Source organism: Staurois parvus, unplaced genomic scaffold, assembly GCF_062004578.1.
Source record: "Staurois parvus isolate SC_StPar_1 unplaced genomic scaffold, SC_StPar_1.0 ptg000618l, whole genome shotgun sequence".
Classification (NCBI taxonomy): domain Eukaryota; kingdom Metazoa; phylum Chordata; class Amphibia; order Anura; family Ranidae; genus Staurois; species Staurois parvus.
This window is the reverse complement of record NW_028318414.1, coordinates 712,777-734,935: the sequence shown is the minus strand read 5'-3', so window position 1 is coordinate 734,935 and position 22,159 is coordinate 712,777. Positions and strand designations below refer to the sequence as shown.

The window sequence follows — 22,159 nt, the reverse complement described above, 5'->3', positions numbered from 1 at the left end:
ATGAAATGGGTTTCCAAGGCCGAGCAGTTGCATCCAAGCCGATCTCCGATCCTCTCCTTCTTCCAGTGTCCCCCTCTTATCTACTGATAAAACATATGTGTGGAGACACTCTGCACATGCTCTGTTTTATGTGTATTGCTAGAGAATTTTTTTTTTTTCTTGAGAGAGTGCATGTGATCAGCACAGGGCCAATCAGCACTGTCCAGACAGGTGTCAGGGGTTTTGCATCCTCCTAGAGCCGAACGTAAACTCTTCCTACAAGCTTTAACCAGGGCTCTGCTAGACACTTATAGAAGTCACAAGACTGCTCTAACTGCTGATGAGAAAAGGTATTTAGCAGTTTATATTTACTAAAATAATTGCATTTCCATGTTGTGTGTACTGTGGGAGACCAGATATAGTGAATACAGAGTCCTGAGTCTAGTAACACTTTCAGGGTAGGCTGAAGATACTGATGTACAGGGAGTCTTGTGACGTAAAGGGGGGGGGGGGGGGGTGATGTGCTATAGTGCAAACATAAGATTTTGTACCTCTGTCAGAAGAACAGTTTACTGACTGGACCTTTGCAATTTTTCATTGAAGACCCCTGACCTACAGGTTTAGGACAATATCTTGTTTGTGTTGAGTTTTTATTATCTTACTATGTTTGTCATCTAACACATGAAGTCTTAACGCTTACAGAGAAAGTTTAATTTGTGAGATGAACAAATGTTGTTTTAATCTTCATACGCTGCAGGTGTCTTAGTATTTTCAAGACTGTGTTTTGCTTAGTAAAACATTCTGGCAGCACAGATTTCATAGTTATCTGGAAAACAGTATTTATTTTTGGTAGCAGATTCAGATGGCACACTTTGAAAACAGCATGTAGGATGGCTGGGCACCGGTCCTATTTTGTCATGGTATAGGCATACATTTCATGTACGTTTTTGAATCCTTTCTAAATGTTACAAATATACAAACACCCCCTGAGCATTTCTGGGCTTTTTTCCTTTTTCGCATGTTAAAAAAAATGTTTGTGCTTTGAAAGCTTGGAACTAAATCCCACAGTAGTAGATGTCTTGACGATTAAACTGGAATTGGTTAGTAAACAGTGACATGTTGTATACAGTGCAGGGGCAGACTGACAACTCATGGGGCCCCCGGGCAATAGGGGATCATGGGGCCCCTGTGTCCTTGCCCAAACTCAAAAAAGCCTATGATAAAGGTACCAGGGGCATCTCATGGGGCCCCCTACTGACCTCGGGCAGTGCCCGAGTTTCCAAATGGTCAGTCCGCCCCTGATACAGTGGGAAAAGGCTTAGTAAAATGTCGTGTTGTAATGGAAGATTGTACAGTATGTGAAACAGGAACCTCATCTAGTCTTTTGAATGCTGCTAAGGGCTGTTTTGCACAGGCAGCCAGGGGGAGGGAAAAACAGGTTTTTTATGCACCCCCCCTCCCCCTGGCTGCCCACCTGACACTGGTGCTCCCCCCCCCCCCCTCTCGATTACCCAGCTCTGACATTACAGCCCGACAGGGCTGTACACATATCACAGCATTTTTTAAGTCATCATGCACTGCCTATCAAACTCACCCATTGAGATCAATGGGGCAGCATTGTAACCGCGTGCCTACTTAATTAGCATAAAAAGTATTAAACACAAACCACTCTTATTTGATGTCCTGAGTTATTTTAAAGTGTTACTAAACCCACAACAGTAAAATCAGTCTGTATATGCAGTAAAACATGCTTGTTATACTCACTGTGGAACCTAAGGGGTTAATCCTCTGCATTGTGTAAAAAGGCTGTTTGATCCTGTCTTCTCTGCCCCTCCTCTTGTCCACGCTGATAAGACAGACTGAACCCATAGCCCTTCTGCACATGCACAGTTTGGTGTCTATGGCTAGAGAGGGGTTTTTTTTCTTCAGAGTGCATGTGATCAGCACAGGGCAATCAGCACTGTCCATAGGTTTCACATCCTCCTAGAGCAGAAAGAAAACTCCTATAAGCTTTAACGAGTGCTCTGCTGAAGTCACAAGACTGCTCTAACTGCTAATGAGAAAAGGTATTTGGCAGTTTATATTTACTAAAATAATTGCATGTTCATGTTATGTGTACTGTGGGAGACCAGATATAGTGAATGCAGGGTCCTGGGTTTAGTATTTTCCATGTTCTGTGAACTGTGGGAGACCAGATATAGTGAATGCAGGGTCCTGGGTTTAGTATTTTCCATGTTCTGTGTACTGTGGGAGACCAGATATAGTGAATGCAGGGTCCTGGGTTTAGTATTTTCCATGTTCCGTGTACTGTGGGAGACCAGATATAGTAAATGCAGGGTCCTGGGTTTAGTATTTTCCATGTTCCGTGTACTGTGGGAGACCAGATATAGTGAATGCAGGGTCCTGGGTTTAGTATTTTCCATGTTGTGTGTACTTTGGGAGACCAGATATAGTGAATGCAGGGTCCTGGATTTAGTATTTTCCATGTTCTGTGTACTGTGGGAGACCAGATATAGTGAATGCAGGGTCCTGGGTTTAGTATTTTCCATGTTCTGTGTACTGTGGGAGACCAGATATAGTAAATGCAGGGTCCTGGGTTTAGTAACACTAAGTCTGTGTAGAGAGGTTTTTAATGAAGGTATCGACTACGTAGTGATAAACAAATGACTATTTACCATCAATAACTAACAATCACATATTTGTCTAATTTATTGTGATACGTAAAAATGACATTTAGATCAATAGCATATTACTTTATCAGTAATAAGTATAACCATATACAGTGGGGATCGAAAGTTTGGGCACCCCAGCTAAAAATTTGTATTAATGTGCATAAAGAAGCCAAGGAAAGATGGAAAAATCTCCAAAAGGCAGCAAATTACAGATTAGACATTCTTATAATATGTCAACAAAAGTTAGATTTTATTTCCATCATTTACACTTTCAAAATAACAGAAAACCAAAAAATGGCTTCTACAAAAGTTTGGGCACCCTGCAGAGTTAATATCTTGTACTGCCCCCTTTGGCAAGTATCACAGCTTGTAAATGCTTTTTGTAGCCAGCCAAGAGTCTTTCAATTCTTGTTTGAGGTATCTTTGCCCATTCTTCCTTACAAAGGTCTTACAGTTCTTTGAGATTTCTGGGCTGTCTGTCACACACTGCTCTTTTAAGGTCTATCCATAGATTTTCAATTATGTTGAGGTCAGGAGATTGTGAAGGCCATGGCAAAACTTTCAGTTTACGCCTCTTGATGTAATCCCCCCTGGATTTTAAGGTGTGTTTAGGATCAGTATCCATTTGTAGAAGCCATCCTCTCTTTAACTTCAGCTGTTTCACAGATGGCATCAAGTTACCATCCAAAATTTGCTGAAATTTTATTGAATCCATTTTTCCTTCTACTCGTGAGATGTTCCCTGTGCCACTGGCTGCAACACAACCCCAAAGCATGATTGATCCAACCCCATGCTTAACAGTTGGACAGAGGTTCTTTTCATTAAATTCTGTGCCCCTTCTTCTCCAAACGTACCTTTGCTCATTCCGGCCAAAAAGTTCAATTTTAACCTCATCGGTCCACAGAACTTGTTTCCAAAATGCATCAGGCTTGTCTATATGTTCATTTGCAAAGTTCAAATGATGATTTTTGTGGTGAGGACGTAGAAGAGGTTTTCTTCTGATGACTCTTCCATGAAGACCATATTTGTACAAGTATCTCTTTATAGTGGAATAGTGTACCACAACTCCAGTGTCTGCCAGATCTTTCTGGAGGGATCGTGCAGTCAAACGTGGGTTTTGAATTGTTTTTCTCACAATCCTGCGAGCTGTTCTGTCTGATATTTTTCTTGGTCTTCCAGATCTTGCTTTAACTTCCACTGTTCCTGATGACTGCCATTTCTTAATTACATTCCGAACAGAGGATATTGACATCTGAAAACGCTTTGCTATTGTCTTATAGCCTTCTCCAGCTTTGTGAGCGTCAACTATTTTCAGTTTCAGTTTTCTAGACAACTGCTTAGAAGAACCCATGGTGCTGATTGTTGGGGCAAGGTCAGATGAGTCTGGGCATTTAAAATCTTTGAGATTGTCATCACCTGGTCTTCCCAGACGATGACTGAGAACAATCCATGACACTGGCAGGTCTCAGCTTTGCAAAGGGGGCAGTGCATACTATAAATTCTGCAGGGTGCCCAAACTTTTGCAGACGCCATTTTTTTGTTTTCTGTTATTTTGAAAGTGTAAATGATGGAAATAAAATCTAACTTTTGTTGACATATTATAAGAATGTTTAATCTGTAATTTGATGCCTTTTTTAGATTTTTCCATCTTTCCTTGGCTTCTTTATGCACATTAATACAAATTTTTAGCTGGGGTGCCCAAACTTTCGATCCCCACTGTACTTATATTGGGGCCAAGGACCACAGGAGAGATCATATTCCCTATTGTTCATTCACAGTCACCACTGTCTCAGAACACAAATAATTTAAATTATATTGGTAGACAGCAAGATCCACCCAATCAGTCCCTCTTCTCGAATTCTCTGCAGCAGAATGCAATGATTGAGATTACACTACTAATTACGCTGACAGAGCTCAACTTAATTACTTTGATTCCTTAAATGGAGATGACATCTTTGAATATGTAAACAATAGTGTTGCGCTGCTCTTCATTAACCACTTGCCCTCCAGAGGATTTACCCCCCTTCCTGACCAGGCCATTTTTTGCGATACAGTGCTGTGTTTCTTTAGCTGACAATTGTGCGGTCATGCAATGCTGCACCCAAATTAAATTTATGTCCTTTTTTTTCCCACAAATAGAGCTTTCTTTTGGTGGTATTTGATCACCTGTGCAATTTTTATTTTTTGTGCTATAAACAAAAAAAGACTGACAATTTTGAAAAAAAAAAACAACATTTTTGACTTTTTGCTATAAAACGTATCCAGTAAAATGCAACCCTGAATGCAAATGAGGTATATATATGTGATTTTGCGCAGCCCTGCAGCAGTACTTCTACTATAGGGTGGTCGGGAAAGCGGTTAACTAACCATCTCTATCAATAAACATACAGTGAATATACATCAAAATGTTTAAAGTGCATTCACTGTATATTTATTGATAGAGATGGTTAGTTCATAAAGAGCAGTGTGGCACTATTAGATACCATTACATGTTTTGGATGTGGGAGCACGTTAGTGATTTCACACAGTTCATAAGTAATTACCAGGCAGTGCTTTATTTATTCACCCTTGAATCTCATTAAACGCCAAAAGTCTATAAAACAAAACTATGAAAGCCTAAATTCAGTGAGATTCAGAAGTGAGATAAAATTTCACAGTGGAGAGATTTGTTTTTGTGTCTCTTTCTTCTTCTGAGTCCCATTTCTTTTTTTTTTCCCCCCAAATTTCTTTCCCTTTTATCCCCCAAATTCTCTTATCTAAGGACTAACCTAAAAAGCATAGCATAGAACAGGGCTTATAATTTCGAGTCTAGACTCACTAGCCAGGCAAAAACCTTACTCTCCACCAGTTGCCCCACCCAAGCTTGCCCAGGTCCGCCTCCAACCCCACCCCTGGATCGTCCCCCAACTCCGTCTCCATCCACACCCCCTTAAAGCTTATGAAATTAAATTTTTCTTTAGAATAGAGTCCAAAATATAAAACTGTACACAGTAATGTATATCCCAGCTCCCCTGTACTCCATTATAGTGATATGACATGTATACAGTAATGTATATCCCAGCTCCCCTGTACTCCATTATAGTGATATGACATGTATACAGTAATGTATATCCCAGCTCCCCTGTACTCCATTATAGTGATATGACATGTATACAGTAATGTATATCCCAGCTGCCCTGTACTCCATTATAGTGATATGACATGTATACAGTAATGTATATCCCAGCTCCCCTGTACTCCATTATAGTGATATGACATGTATACAGTAATGTATATCCCAGCTCCCCTGTACCCCATTATAGTGATATGACATGTACACAGTAATGTATATCCCAGCTCCCCTGTACCCCATTATAGTGATATGACATGTATACAGTAATGTATATCCCAGCTCCCCTGTACTCCATTATAGTGATATGACATGTATACAGTAATGTATATCCCAGCTCCCCTGTACTCCATTATAGTGATATGACATGTATACAGTAATGTATATCCCAGCTCCCCTGTACTCCATTATAGTGATATGACATGTATACAGTATGTATATCCCAGCTGCCCTGTACTCCATTATAGTGATATGACGTGTATACAGTACTTACTCTTTGAGTCCCCCGCGGCGGTGGAGAGGGTGCCTCCTCTCAGCGGACAGCGGACCTCTCCTGCACCTGTCCCCTCAGCGGCGGTGCCGAAGAAGCCGGAAATCGGAAGTTGGAAACCAGAACTCGGCTTCACAATGAGGCTTGGAGCGCAGCCGCTCCATCATCTGTGCTCGCTGGTAGAGAATTTCTCCTCGCATTTTGCGAGCGGCTTTTTCAAGCCCTGGCATACAATATTCACCCATATTTGATTAATAGGCACTTCTATTCATCACCCTAATATTTATTTAGGCGTTGAACATACCTGTCCATTGAATGTTGCCTTAAGACCAGAATTCCTGTTTTTAGTCTCTGGAAAAAAATGTAATATTTTTATTCATGAGTTAATTCTAGATGTAGTACTCTCATAATAGTATTGATGCGGTCCCCAATGTGGATAATCTCACGTGTGGTCTTATATCTTTAATGTTCTTTCATTTTAATTATGGGATATCTACGAATGATCCGTGCCTTATCAAGATATCACTTTTGAGGTAATAATTATTGACTCTCTAAGGACTTTTGGGTAAGTATCATATCATAATTTCACTTCCCTCTCACTTCAGCAGGGGAATGCAGCTCTGGCACCTCCAGCACTGAATGTACGCAATAGCAAGGGGTGCTGGGGTGTGCTGAGGGGTCTATTGATGCTGGCTGCTGAGGGATCTATTGTCACTGGGGAAGATCTATTTTTGCAGGGGGAAGGGAGTGTCTGTTGTTGCTAGGGAGGTCTACTGTTGCAGCTGGGGGATCTGTTTTTTCTAGGAGTGGGTCTTATGTTGCTGGGTGGTCAACTGTTGCCGGGAGGGATCTCTCGTTGTTGGTTGCTGGGGGATATGTTGTTGCTCCTGGGGGTCTATTGTTGCCGGGGTGAATCTATTGTTGCTGGAGGGGTATTTTTTTGTGGGGGGTTCATTGTTGCTGGGAGGGTCTACTGTTGCTGGGAGATCTATTGTGGCTGGCTGCAGGATATCTATTTTACTGCTTTTCTTGTTTACATTACCAAATTTCATACAAATAACTTAGCACCACAAAATGATACTGCATTCTGTATTCCCTAAAAGGGATAGTACTGGGAGGTGGCTAGGGGGAGGGGACAAGTAAGGATGCTTGGAGGTGGCTAGGGGGAGGAGACAAGGAGTGACTTGTAAGAGGGAAGTTCCTGCACCTATTCTCAGAGAAAAAAAAGCCCTGCTTCCGACAATACATATACTTGATATAATTATTCTAATAGTGATTGTAAACCCGTATTTTTTTTAAAATAACAAATAGGCTATATTTTTCTGCTCTATGAAATGGTGTTGCTCAGAGCAGCCCCAATCCTCCTCTTCTGGGGCCCCCAGCTGGTGTTCCTGGCTCCTCTCCCTCCCAAGTGCCACCCATAGAAAGCCACTTGCTATGGGGGCACTCGTGTCGGCTCCTTCCCAAGCTGGCTCTGTGTAGCTTGGCCCTGTCCCCCGCTCCCTCCTCGCTGGCTATGATTGACAGCAGCAGAAGACAATGAGTCTCTTGAGTCTATGGGTAGGGAGAGAGCTGCTGCTTCACCCTTTAGAACCACTTTAACATGATTTAGTCCTTCATATGATATGATGTACTGTAGATAAGTAAACTGGAAAGTGTTTGAACATTTTACCTTTTTTTCCCAATTGCCATGGTGTCCCAGAGGACTCTATTCTATTTTATTCTGAAATTGTTAATAGTCATAATGTTGAAATAATATCAATTCACAATAATTTGACCTCTCTGTGTATTTTTCCATTATCTGAGAAGTTAGATATTTGTGGGGCACAGTTTGTTATCAGTTGTGAGACAATGAGAGGAGCTGATATTATAATGAATATGCGAAAATTGACTTCCTTCTTGTCAGGCTAGAGAAATAGTGATGCATAGACTTTGTATTTCCCAAGTAATAAAACTAGTCAGCGTCTGAATGCAAATCTGCTCGCCGGAGGGTGAGGGTCCTTGGTTTGTTTGGAGTGCACATAAGCTTCTCTTGCAAATCAATCCCTCTGGACGTTTTAGGTCTGAGATTAGAAAACAATTGAAATTCTGAGTATATGTGAAGTTAGACTGCAGCTTCCATTGATTTTCATATCATCAAAAATTTTATATCAGAAAACCCCTAACGGGAAAGGTTAACACCTCTGTTATTATTGTTCCTGTACCAATGACAGCTGTTCCCTTCCTTTCTTGTCCCGCTGTAACAGAAATCTTCCAAACAAGGTCCCAGGCAACAAAGTACTTACTCCTCATAAGTCTATGCAAAACTCTTTTGGCTGGAACTGAGCTTTTTACACTTGCCTACCAGGCACTTTTACCCCCTTCCTGTCCAGGCCAATTTTCAGCTTTCAGCGCTCTCACACTTTGAATGGCATTTGTATGGTAATGCAACACTGTACACAAACAAAATTTTTATAATTTTTTGAGACAGAACTTTAGTTTGGTGGTATTTAACCATTTGCTAACCGCATTATAGCCAAATGACGGCTACAGCGCGGTTGTCCTTTCTGGGTGGGCGTCATATGACGTCCTCCCAGAACGCACCCTCCCGCACACCCCCAGCGATCTCCATGATCGCTGTGTCCTATGGACACAGCTGATCACGTGATGAGGTAAAAGGCCAATCATAGTGCCTTTTACCACATGATCAGCTGTGTCCAATGACGCACCAGATCACAGAGTAAATACAGTTGCCGGTTATTGGCAGCACTCTCCTCACGCTGTCACAGTGTGAGGAAAGTGCTACCGATAACCGGCAGCTGTCACAGAGCAGATCGGCACTGATGATCACTGCCCATCAGTGCCGCCCACCATTGTCCATCAGTACGACCCATCAGTTCCCTGCAGTGCTGCCCAGCAGTGCCACCCACAATTGCCCAGCAGTGCCACCCATCAGTTCCCTGCAGTTCTGCCCAGCAGTGCCTCCCACCAGTGCCCATCAGTGTCACTAATCAGTGCCACCCATTAGCGCTGCCAAGCAGTGCCACCTATCAGTGCCGTCAGTCAGCGAAGCCTATCAGTGACCATCATTGCTGCATATCAGTGTGCATATCAGTGCAGCATCACCAGTGCCTCCTCACCAATGCCTACCAGTGCCGCCCAGCACTGTCTCCCATTAGTGCTCAGCCGTGCCCTGCAGTGCCACCCAACATTCCGTTGCAGTGCCGCCCACCAGTGCCCATCTGTGTCCTGCAATGTCACCCATCAGTGCCACCCATTAGTGCTGCCCAGCAGTGCCCATCAGTGCTGTCAGTCAGTGCCGCCCATCAGTGACCACCATTGCTGCACATCAGTGCATCATCAGTGCCTCCTCATCAATGCTAGTCCTCGAAACGTGTCAGCCATTTTGGATGTCCATCATTCTCATCACCATTCAGAAACGCAGTGCGAATTGGACATATAATGTGCTTATTTTCATGTACTTTTGTGAGAATACCTTCTTTTAAATTTAATAAACATATTTTTAAAGGTAATGCACAAGGCCGGTGCGCCCTCTGTTTTGTTTTTCTCTACTGGTCAAATCACACCCTGACCTACTGTTGGGAAAGTCCAAGAAAAACTGCACAACAATGAGGTCATCACTCTGCTCTCTCCACCTGGTTGCGTATTTACTGTAAGCAAAAGTACACTACTAAGCACAAGTACGCAAAATTAGATTGTCTCAAAGTGCTGTCTCTCCATTTGTCTCAGTGCTGATGTAAAGAGGATTACCATTATTAGTTCAGATGAAGGCACTTACACTTGATACACTGAAAAAAAACTAAATAAATGTGTGTATAAAATTTTTGTCGTCCATGAGATTCAGCTCAGCAGTGTATTTACTGTGAGGCAAACAAGGCGTTTGCCTAGAGTGGAAATTTTTAGGGGGGCGGCACTGCCCCCCGGAAGAAGGGACCTGGGGAGCAGTGGTGGACTAAGCCATGTAGGACTGTCATCTGAGGGGCACTAATGGTAGGTTTATGATATAAAGATGGTAATGATACTTAAATCTACACAGACAAATTATTTTAATCTCTGTATACATTAAGACATCATGGAAAGTATTTTTTTAATCAAAGCACCTGGTATTAATCCTGTATCAGCCTCTTGTTAGGCCCTGTACAGTAAAGCTTAGACTGGGAAAGGGAGAAGCAGCACAAAGACAGTCAGTTAATCCTGCAGTGCTCATGTGCTAATAAGGTACATGCTGACAGAAGCTGATTAGCCTGCTGCTTCTCTTTTCAGCGTCCAATCACAACCTGGGGGAAGGAAAAGAGCTGTGGGTGTTACTTAAAGTGTAACTAAAAGTAAAATATAGAAATAGAAAATAGAAAAAAAAAATGAGGTCCCCTGCTCTGCCAGAAAGGGGTTTGCTGTGGGGCAGAACTGTGTAAATCTAAAAGCTGAATAAACAGAAATGCAAATCACTCAGCAGGTAAAACCGCTCCCATATATGTATTTAGATTTTTGCCTCCACCTCAGTTTTAACAATTGTAAGATTGTAATTATTAAAAATGAAAAGTCATTTTAGTAAAGCTTATAGAGTAACTTTATAACCTTTGTTTTCATGCAGTTGTGATAGTGAAGAGCTACCAGTAACAATGGATGAAAGCCTGGATGTGACGACTGAAGGAAACTCTCTTATTAAAGCTGTATACCAGAGCAGACTGCGCCTAACAAGACTTCTTTTGGAAGGAGGAGCTTATATCAATGAGAGCAATGATCGTGGAGAAACACCACTAATGATCGCTTGCAAAACTAAGCATGTGGATCATCAAAGTGTAAGCAAAGTTAAAATGATTAAATATCTACTGGAAAATAATGCAGACCCTAACATCCAAGATAAATTTGGGAAAACAGCACTAATGCATGCTTGTCTGGAGAATGCAGGTTCTGAGGTGGTTTCTCTGCTGCTGGAAAGTGGAGCTGACCCCAGCCTTCAAGACCACACTGGCTTCTCTGCACTGGTTTATGCAGTCAATTCAGAAGACAAAGAGACACTTAGAATCCTGCTTAATGCTTGCAAGGCTAAAGGTAAAGAAGTTATCATTATAACTACTGATAAATCTCCATCAGGAAGACAAAAAACAAGACAGTATTTAAATGTTCCACCATCTCCAGGAATTGATGACCACAGTTCTCCAAGCCCATGCACATCACCTTCTGAAATTGAACTTAAAACCTCTCCTACACCAATTTCCAGTGCTTTAGAAGCAGAAAAGGAACTGTTTAACTTTAAAGAGGCTGATACATCTATTGAATTCAAAGGTTCCTCTGAGCCAGGTTCTCCAACAAAGAAAGCCCATATGATGCATATTGGGGCTAAGTTACCACTTCTACAAAGATTACATTCTGAACCCTGGCTGAAAATCCCACCGTCTCTTCTACATCAGCATAAAGTGTCCTCTTTGCAAGAAGAGCTTCAAGATATCACCCCTGAAGAAGAACTTTGTCTTAAAATGAATGGCTTGGTGTATTCCAAGCGTTATTTCACTCGTCATCAGAGCATAGATGTGAAGGATCCTACTCATCTTCTAAAAACATTTGATACCTCTGGTCCGAGGAAACTTTCATATGATGAAATTCATTCACAGTCCCTGTACACAGAAGGTACACCAAACAAATCAGAAATCCCAGTAGATCAAGACCCTGACTCCGTAAATACAATATCAGTATCAAGCTTGAGAAGCATAGTTCAAAGAAGAAATTTAGGAGCCAATCATTACAGCTCAGATTCCCAGCTCACAAGGTGTCATGTTCCAGCTGCAACAGAGGACAGTAAAGTCCTGTTGGAGAAGAAAAAGATGTTGTTTCCTTCTTCTTTACTATCTGGTTCCAGGGAGTCTCTTGAAAGTGTGTCAGTTACACCCTTAAGTAGAAGGAACCACTCCATTCTTGAGAGGCGTGGATCTGGAGCCTTGCTTCTAGATCACATTAGTCAAACCAGACCAGGCTTTCTTCCACCACTGAATGTTAATCCCCACCCTCCTATTCCAGACATTAGCGGTCACAACAAAATATCCAGTGTTACTTTCCCAGGGACAAAAATGCTCGTGCCCTCAGCTCCTCTCTTTCCAAAAGAGTCAAAGAGCAAAAAAATGCTGCTTCGAAGGCATTCAATGCACACAGAACAGATTAAACAACTTGTTAACTTTGAAGAGATTCTTGGCTAAGGCAGGATTTCAAAGCACACGTCTTGAAAGTGTTTTACAAGCTTTCTCTCCAGATAGCACCTGCTGCACACAATACTTCAGACCTTTTCTGTAAAGAAAACAGATCCGTTCAGCTTATGCTGGATAAATTATTCAAGCAGTAAAATGCTTGCTAGTTAACAGTAATCACAGTTTTCTCTACAATATAAATGAATTGCTGCCCTACATATGCAGTTGTTAGTGTAATAGCAGGCACGAGGAACATGAAGGAAGTATGGAGTCACAGTTGACTCTAGCTTCCAGCTTTAAATATAGAGAAACAGTGGATGGTGCTAGAGTTACATCTTTGGGCATAAACGTCTTAGTATTTGGACCAGTGGGTCCAGGTTTAATCCTGAGGTGTTGAATATGAAACAGCACAGTATGTTTATCTTGTGAAATTTTAAAACTCGGCCCTGCCTTTCATTAAGTGCATTTGACATACTTTATTGGAGAATGCTATGCTGAATCTAGGAGTGTACTTAATATTTTATACAGTACTAAGTACAAGTGATTGCACTGAGCAACCTATAACTCTACAAGGATGCACTTGGTTTCTTAGCACATGATTGCATTTATTTATTTATTTAAATGCTTCTACTTATATAACGTAAGTAAAATATAAATTGACATGTTCATACTCATGGATATGCATGAGTGGCTGGGGCATCAATATTCAAGGAGTGTACAGATACATTGATTGCTGGAGTATGATAATTTGTACACTGTTCTGGAAAACTATATGCATGTATATTGCTTAACTTGTTCATTAAGAGGACTTCTAAAGCAAATTGCTGTATATACTAATGAGATTTTTGACAAAACTATGGGATTAGAGCTGGTTGGTTGGTTGGTCCTATTTAGAATATAAAATTACAAAAATTTTTGTGATTATGAATATCTCCTGAGAAGATAACGAGTATAACTTATGAGGCACTGGGAAATGCCCTGGCAAGTTAGAAAGCATCACTATGTGTATGGTGAAAAACCTGCCCTGTAGCGGTTTCCTAAGGGCACTTTTGTGGTATTAATGTTTACTGAAAATTGTGAAGCAGTGGTAGTTCAGTCAACAACTCTTTTAGTATAAAATTGAGTGAGACGAGCAATTAATATGGATCTATACTGTGATAGGATTTAAACCAAAGAGCACTGGGCTGGTCTAAGGAAATGTAAAATACCAAAAATATATAAATATTCAATCAGTTATATTTAACTTTAACTACATAGAAATTATTGATGTTTTTAAGTATTGTTGAGGTTATGAAGATGTATTGATCTTTTTTTAAAATTTTACATAAGGTGCAATTGTATTTGCAGTTTACACAGCTTTTAATTTCTCATTGCACCTCCAAATGAAAACAAATTGTTTCTTGGCCACCTTTTGTTTTTAAGGTATTATAGCATTGCTCCTTTTTTTTTTTTTTTTTAATATATGTTTCAGTATGGAGAATTTTGTTAACTATGGAGAATTTTGTTAACTATAAGAGTAAGATTGATCCTATGTAAACAGTCAATCTTGAAATTAATTTTTAATTCTAAAATTATGTTTCTGAGACGTGTAAATAATTTTGAATATACAACACTGTGCAATGAAAAAAACCCTTATAATATTAAGAATTTTAAGAAAAAATTATTTTAATTTGAGAAACGATTTTGTTTTATTCTAGTGAAGAAAAACAATCATTATTTAAGGCAGGCTCCAAATAATTCTTTATAAACTTAAGAAACTGAAACAATTTTGTTGTAAAGTTGAAATGCCAGATGACTGTGTCGTGAATGGATCCATTTAAAAAAAAAAAAATCAACCAATGGCCATTTAAAAAAAAGTGGAGCTGTAAATATTGTCTACTTTGTGTATGTACAGTAATAGAAAATATTTTTATTTCCTATCAGAACAAATGCAAATATAGTGTTTATTGAACTCTTTAAAGTGTTGATTCTATATATTGGAAATGTAACACAAAATTATGTATTTATTTATTGCTTTACTGTAAAAGATATATTTATGACTATATTTTATATGTAAAAGTTTATTTATTTGTGTGTGATACATATTGGTATTGTTATAAATGGAATGTGTACAATGGATGGGCTTTCAGTATTAAACTGAAAATCCCCGCAAAATGTTATTTTAGTTTTATGATGAGTCGACAGGGTTCAATCTTTAACCAGATATTATGTGCTGTATGTGACCTCACCTGGCAGTGTTCCCCCACTACCCGGGTGAAAGGCGAGTGGGTTCCCTATACACTCCCTTGAAGAATTACGTAGAGGGCAGATGATACAGAGATGGTGAAGCATAATTGTGGCATACCTGTGCCATGTGTAGTGGACTGTCTACAAATAGATGGGTGCATCCACTAATGCAGCAAACCAGGAAGCTCATCTCCCAGTAAAGCAGAAAAAAGATACAGCCATTTTGGGACAAAGCCGTGATCCAGTCCACCCAAAAACAAATGGGTGAAACGATGCTTTAATTTTGTACATGCTGAATACAGTCATATATTTTAGGAATATATAACAGCTTAGGTAGGTTCTGCTTATGTATAGTACTCCATTTAAAGCATATTAGTGCTTAGCCTCAGTGCAATTCCTTAGCTGTGTAGGCTTTACAAAGTATGTGTTTTATGAGCACAATCATAATTGAAATGAATCTGTGTTCACTTTAAACTTTCTTACCAGTCACCAAGCATGGTAAGCAGGCAAACAGCTATAAACTTTGAAAGACCCTGGGAACTAAAAACCTATAAAATATTAAAAAAGTGTTCAACTAGCTCCTGTGTTAAAGAGCTTAGGTCCACCTCCTGTACCTTACTGTCCATCTACGATGGTTGACACACCAGCAGTAGAGAGAAAAAGGGGTGTCTCTGAGTCCACAAACATAGGAGATGATTGGGATATGCACCTGTTTCTGAGCTCCCCATGTATGTAAATTCCTGGTGGCTGCTGTATGTGTCTGTTGACAGCTTAGAAGGTTTAAAGTGAAAAGCCAAAAGGCTGCTGCTTATTGTAGATACAGACAGCTTTATAGAGACAGTATTTCCTATTCTCCATGGAAACTTGTGTTGTTTTATTTATTTTTTACTTTTTAAGCAATGACTGATGATGAGACATGGAGTGTCCCACTAAAAGGTGCACATATTGAATTCTTTATGTAGCTATCTAAATGAACCAAGGAACGTCACTGTCCCTGATATATACAATCCTTTATAGATTTAAAAAAAAAAAATATTTTTTTGCAGCAGAAAATAGTTACAATAATAGAAATTGACATCTTTTAAACTACCTTGGTTATATTTGGATGCATTGCTTGTGTTGTGGTACTACTGGCTACCAAACATTTCCATTTCTTTGAAGTGCAAAAGTAGGTAGAACCATGTTATCTGTAAGACCCAGCAACCAAGCCACATGATTAAAACAGATCTGGCCGTCTATTACAACAGGCAATTCTGATGAACATTTGACTTTCAGCGTTCGAGACAGACCTGCAGTTCATATTGTCAGCTATATCAGAATTTGATCAGTAACCTCATATACAGGTCCATGAGGGATTAAAATGACTGCCTTTTTCATTCAAGTCCTCATATAGCCACTTAGGTGTGGCCTTTTTATTAGCAGAGTGGGCCTAAATCATTTTTATTGCAACTGTGAAGCCTGCCATCCGAAAAAAGATTTTCATTTAAGCATTTTGTTAAAGTGATTGTAAAGGTTGAAGGTTTTTTGCCATCATGCATTCCATGCAGGAAGGTAAAAAACCTTCTGTGTGCAGCTCCACCCTCAGCCCCCTAATGCTCACCTAAGGCCCTTCTCGTTCCAGCGATGTGCACAAAGTCTTGGTTCTCCCCAGTCTCTCTCTCCCCATTAGCTGAGAAACAGCAGTGGGAGCCAATAGCCACGGTCAATCACAGCTAGTGAGCAAATTAGGAGAGAGCGGGGGTGGGGCCTAGCCGTGGCTCTATGTGTCTTATGGACGCATTGAATAGAACCTCTGGAGCGAGCACGTACCAGTACCCCCATAGCAAGCAGCTTGCTGTGGGGGCACTGGTCAAGAGGGAGGAGCCAGGAGCACTAGCGGGGGACCCAAGAAGAGAGCCATTGCACAGAGCAGGTAAACATGACATGTTTGTTATTTAAAAAAAATAACTAATTTATTTGTATTGTTTATTTGATAATATTTAGTTTGTATTTTGTAAAGTCTGTTATAAATAGACTGAATTATTAAATGTTTCACAGCTTTTTAGTCATATGGTATAAGAGACTTGGTTTTTGCTGAACCAGCATTTTACAGCATATACAATCGCAGCCCCAAAATAGGGAGATAAAAGGACACAAGAGTTAAAATGTGCTACATTTTCATTTTATTGCAACACAGTTTGGAAATAGTCAAAGTATATTCTAGTTTAATTTCACCAAACTAATCAAAGGCCCCAGCCCTTCTGGCTTCTATCCAAAGCAATAAAAACATTTTGGATGGTTTTCCCCTTTTAGTACGCTCATGTGGGCAGGAGATTTCCTAAAGCTGGCTTACAATGCTGCATGCCGATAAACGTATTTATTATAGCTGCTTCCATTGTAAGCCAAGGGTACATTTATGTCTGATCATACGAAGAGCAAAGCTAGTCAGAACAATAGACAAGCCAAATATGTGTTTCCTTCGCTAACGACACACCTGGTCAGCACAGGCAGGGCTTCGATATAACCAGAAAGCACTTTTTTTTTCTTCATTAAAAAGTCAATTTGTCTAGCACTTTTTAAAGCTGTGTGTCTACTGACACATAAATTGAAACCGTATAGCAAAGGTAAGACTTCACAAGAGGTAAAAATATGTATTTGTTAATTGGTTTTTCTCAAATAATTGAATGGCTTTTATTTTGGCTATAAACTGTATTATGAATATGCTTTATTACCATTGCCTGTATTGACTGTTTCACTCATTTTTAATCAATCCTTCGTGTTTGATCTGTTCCTGCTTAGCAAGATAGCAGCAGTCTGGTACGTCATGAAAACTGAGTTAGGCTTATGGTGACTGTGTCATTCCTTTAGATGTATATAGTAAATAATTACAACTGAGTATATATTATTGGAACTGTTTTTATTGTACTGCTTCAAGTAATCTAGTCTTAGAGAAGCAGAAATCAGCCTTACGCCCTCACTGTGTGAGTGACTGACCCTTGTGGACCAATATAGTCTTTAAAAGGAATTCATGGGAGAGGGTGTGGGATTTTTGTATCATATAACTGTATAAGCAAGGTTGTGTGATCCAGGTGTAGATTTTTTAGAGTTTTAAATGATCTTCACTAAAACATGTACAGATTATAGCTATTGTCTTTGTTAGAATCAAGGAGCCTGCCTCCTTTGTAAGGTAGTATAGTTAAAGCTAAAGCTTAAAATATAGTTCAGATTTTATTATGGAACATTTCATGAACTTAAAGAATGAAGATACTGCAGCTCAGTCTAGTATAATGCAAGTTAATTGTTGCTGCACCGAAGATGTTTAACAATCACCTTTGAGGAACACTGAAGACTTGACCTACTTAGAGTCTCCCTAGCCTACAATGGCTGAGGACATAAAAAAGTAGCAATTGAAGGCACAGAAGATGGTCAATACTGAGAAATGTATCAGGTCTTTAAGTCTCTGTCTGTGTGTACTTCATATTAACTGGTACTGTCAAGACATTGATTGTATAAGATTAGATTTATACGATTATTACAATGTGTACTCAGCCTATCATAACCCTTTACTACATTAGGAAATTTGAATGAAGTAAAAACACTTATTTTTCTTAATATAATTGTTATCATTAATACAGAGGTCATTTAAAGCTGAACTGCCGGAAAATGGCTAAATATACACAAAAAATACACATGTGAGTTATTTTCCCTGCCAAGCGATTTTTATTTCTGTCCATCCAGTCCTATTATTTATACAGATTTTCCACAAGGCATAGTTAAGCCGTGGCAGTGGAAGGGGACCTGAACTTTCTCTGCAGCAGATACACCTTCTCTAAGAGGTCTGATGTATGAATACAGAGCTGCAGGAACCTGTCCCTTTTGTATCTGCCTGGAGTTTAGCTTTAAAATGTAGCCAATGCATGTTGATAACTGACTTGATATAAATAAGAAAATACAGCATGCAGTGTAATGAAAAAGAAATGTAATGTAAATACATATTGCAGGTATCATTGAAATGTGTACAGCTGTGAAGTTATCATATTCCGTTCTACAATGACCACCACCACTGTGCAGAAGACAGTCATTTTACAGAGGACCTGACAATATCCACTAGTATTATGCATCAGGGAATAAAGCATGCTGAGACATGGTAGCAAGCTTCAGATGGGGCAGGTTAAACTCGGCAGCACATTAAAAAAAAAAAAAAAAAAATGAAATCACAAAGATTTCAATAATTTCATCATCTGTCTTATTGTATTTTTCATATTTTGCTGCTTTGATTGCCTGCTTGGCTTTTTAGAAAAGGTAAAAAAAAAAAAATCAGTGTTCTTACTAACACGAGGGCAAATTAATATTGTGGGTCCAAGAAAGAACAGCAAAGCATTATTTTTGTTCCAGCTAATTATAGCACCCGAAATCTAAGTATCAAGCAAAGAGAAAACCTGACAAGGTGTGCTTGTAACCGGATCAGCCAATCCTGCCAAAGACCCAGCAGGATATGTCTTGCTTCAGAATTACATTACATATGTCAAGAAAGTTGACCACCCTCCTACAGTCCCCTGGTTCACACTGAATGCAACTTTGAAATCGCAATTTCAAAGCTGCAGATCAGTGCGATTTATACCTCCGATTTTACTGCGGCTTGTGACTTCAGAAGTCAATACAAGTCGCAATCAAATCAGAAAAAAGTAAGAACTATTTTTTGAAATTTCACCACTTCAAATCGCACTGATTAAGTCAGTGCATAGAAATACATTAGATGTGACTTCAGGTGCAATTTGTAAATCGGATGTCGCACCGGGGTGAACCAGCACTAATGGTTCATTGTGTTTTGGTGACCTTTGCCCAAAATCACAGATCGCCCAGGCAGTTTATTCACATATAGCTGCACCCCTGTTCCCCTGTTGATTATGCCAGTGGTACTCCATTGGATTCATTTCTTAGGTATTCGTGACACATGTAACTGTGAAACAATGCTATAAATAATGTACCTAGTGAATGAACATTCGTTGAATGTTATTGTGTTTCTATTTATGTCAAGCACTCTTACATTCATAAAAAAAAAAAAAAAAAAGAGGAAGTTATAGAAAATATTTGTAATATTTATCTGAGGTTATTCCATGTTATGGTAGAAAAGGAACTTTTATTGTACAACTTGACAAAGAAAGGTCTCTCCATGTGGTTTATATATCTTTATAATACTTCAATTGATTCCTGTAAATAATATCACAAACATTTCTGGTTCAAATTGGAATAGGAATTATCTCCACACTGCTGACAGCTGGAATAGAAACTGGTATTATCTTATTGCTTGTTTAAAAACCCAGAAATTCAATGTTTGATGCTATGGATTTCTTTGTGTAAACTAATATTTATTAAAAGAATGTCATAATTCTTTAAATATTTAAAGACATATATAGTTTTGCATAACTCTTCTTCTGGAAATGCTGGTTGCCTGGCTGTCATGTTGATCTAATGGCTTTGGGCCTGTGAGTCACAACTCTGAAACAAGTATGCAGATCATGTCCTCCCACCTATGACTGCAAAGGTTTTGTGACAATTTTATAGTTGTTACAGTCCAGTGACTGAGACGCCATAGTAGCTAGCATTTCCATAGGGGGCCATATTTCCCCCAATACAGGTTTCCTTTATTTGTATGAAAAACCTAGACAGATGTCCAGCTATAACTAAAGAAAGAGGAATATGTGCTCCTGGAATGGAGGGATTAAAGTGAACCTGTTGCTCTACATAGCACTGATTCATCTTAAAGTATGTTAACACATACCATCAGAACCTCTATGTCTTGGGGACCCACTAATATGATTTCAAGGTTGGTTTGAAAAAATATATTTGTGACCTTCAACGCCACATGTCCATCTAGGATATTTCAACTTTTCCAGTCAGATATAGTGGCAATATTATACATCTATCCTGTTTGACACCCCACCTTGAAATTTTAAGAAAATCTAAAAGTTCTTTATTTAAGCTGTGGCCCTAGAGAAAAATAGCAACAAATTTAAAATTTCAGCATGCCATATTTGTAGAACCAATTTCCCCTTAATTAATTTTCTATTGTCTTGGGACTTTTTATTTATTAATATAGGGACTCTGTTGTACCCGACGGTTGTCCTAGCATCAACCAGCAATGCAAAAGACACTACAGTTCCTGAGATCCACACAAATGAGTCTAGAGGACAGTGAGTTGCCCTTCATGTTACTTTTAATTTTTAAATGAAAACACATATAAATCCTTTCAGATGACAGGTTAGATGAATGTTTGAGGTTGTTTAGTGCTCCATGATGTAAAAATATTCTTTGTAACCATTATACCTTATGGGCTAATATAGCTACCTTGTGACCATTGATACCTGTAGGAATTCAGTTAGCCACATTTTACGTGCTTTTTGGCTGTTTATTTTGCACTGAAAAATTGAAAGATATAGCACTGGCCACACTTTTGGGCGTAGTTAGCCAACTCCAAACAAACAATTCATGATTAGCAACAGTATATATATCTATGGACAAAGTGACACTTGTCTGATGGACCTGTCATACTAACTACTGCTTGCTTCTATTCTGTGCCATATATACTAAAATGTAACGTTTCTCATGAAAATTGTTTCCTGTATGTAAACCATTTAACTGAAGATTTTTTTGACAATGAGTTATAATATGCTGAAATGTAAAAATAAACTGATGAAATTGGAAATTAAAAAAGAGTTTTGTTTCCTTTGAAAACAATTCAAAATAGCTTGCTAGTATCCCAGTTTTCAGTGGAACACGCCATAGTTAATTTTATATTTTGGAATATTTGGCGATTGCCATGAGATAGAACAATTCTATATAGAGAATACATCTAGGTCAACAACCCCATAGTAATCTGTATTTACCAATTATTCTCTTATATTTTTAAAATTTGGGTATAAGCCTTTTTCATTCTTAAAAAAAAGTTTGATCAATATGGAAATAAATATCTCTAAACCAAATTCATAAACATTTGCCCAAACTGAACTCTGTCTCTTTCACGATTCCTTTCCATTTAAATGTCAATAGGTTAAATCCCAACCCCCGCTATACAGTCATGGCCAAAAATATTGGCACCCCTGCATTTCTGTCAGATAATGCACCACTTCGCCCAGAAAATTGTTGCAATTACAAATGTTTAGGCATTCTCATGTTTATTTCTTTTGTTTGTATTGGTGTGACACAAAAAAATGGAGAACCATAAAGCTAAATCTAACACATTCCATGCAAAACCCCAAAAATGGACTGGTAGCACACCCCTTGGAAAGAACTAATGAAATCAATTGCTTCCTGTAGCCATCAGTGAGTTTCTTACACCTCTCTACTGGAGTTTTGGACTACTCTTCTTTCTCCAATTGCTCCAGGTCTCTCAGATTGGAAAGGTTCCTTTTCTCAACTGCTGTTTTGATATTTCTCCACAGGTGCTGTATGGGATTGAGATCTGGACTCATTGCTGGCCAGTTCAGTACTCTGCAGCGCTTTGTCTGAAACCATTTCTGGGTGT

At 39.2% G+C, this 22,159-nt stretch overlaps 1 protein-coding gene across 2 annotated transcripts in view; it reads left to right on the top strand.

Annotated features, from left to right (window-relative positions):
- Positions 1–21,348, top strand: part of ANKRD34B (ankyrin repeat domain 34B) — a 66,170-nt gene extending 44,822 nt beyond the window's left edge. For both annotated transcript variants that reach the window (XM_089693220.1, XM_089693219.1), the window contains exon 2: positions 10,842–21,348. In XM_089693220.1, coding sequence (XP_089549346.1) covers positions 10,870–12,441 — 1,572 coding nt within the window. In that variant the 5' untranslated portion in view covers positions 10,842–10,869 and the 3' untranslated portion in view covers positions 12,442–21,348. The remainder of the gene's footprint in view (positions 1–10,841) is intronic.
- Positions 21,349–22,159: the final 811 nt, after the last annotated feature.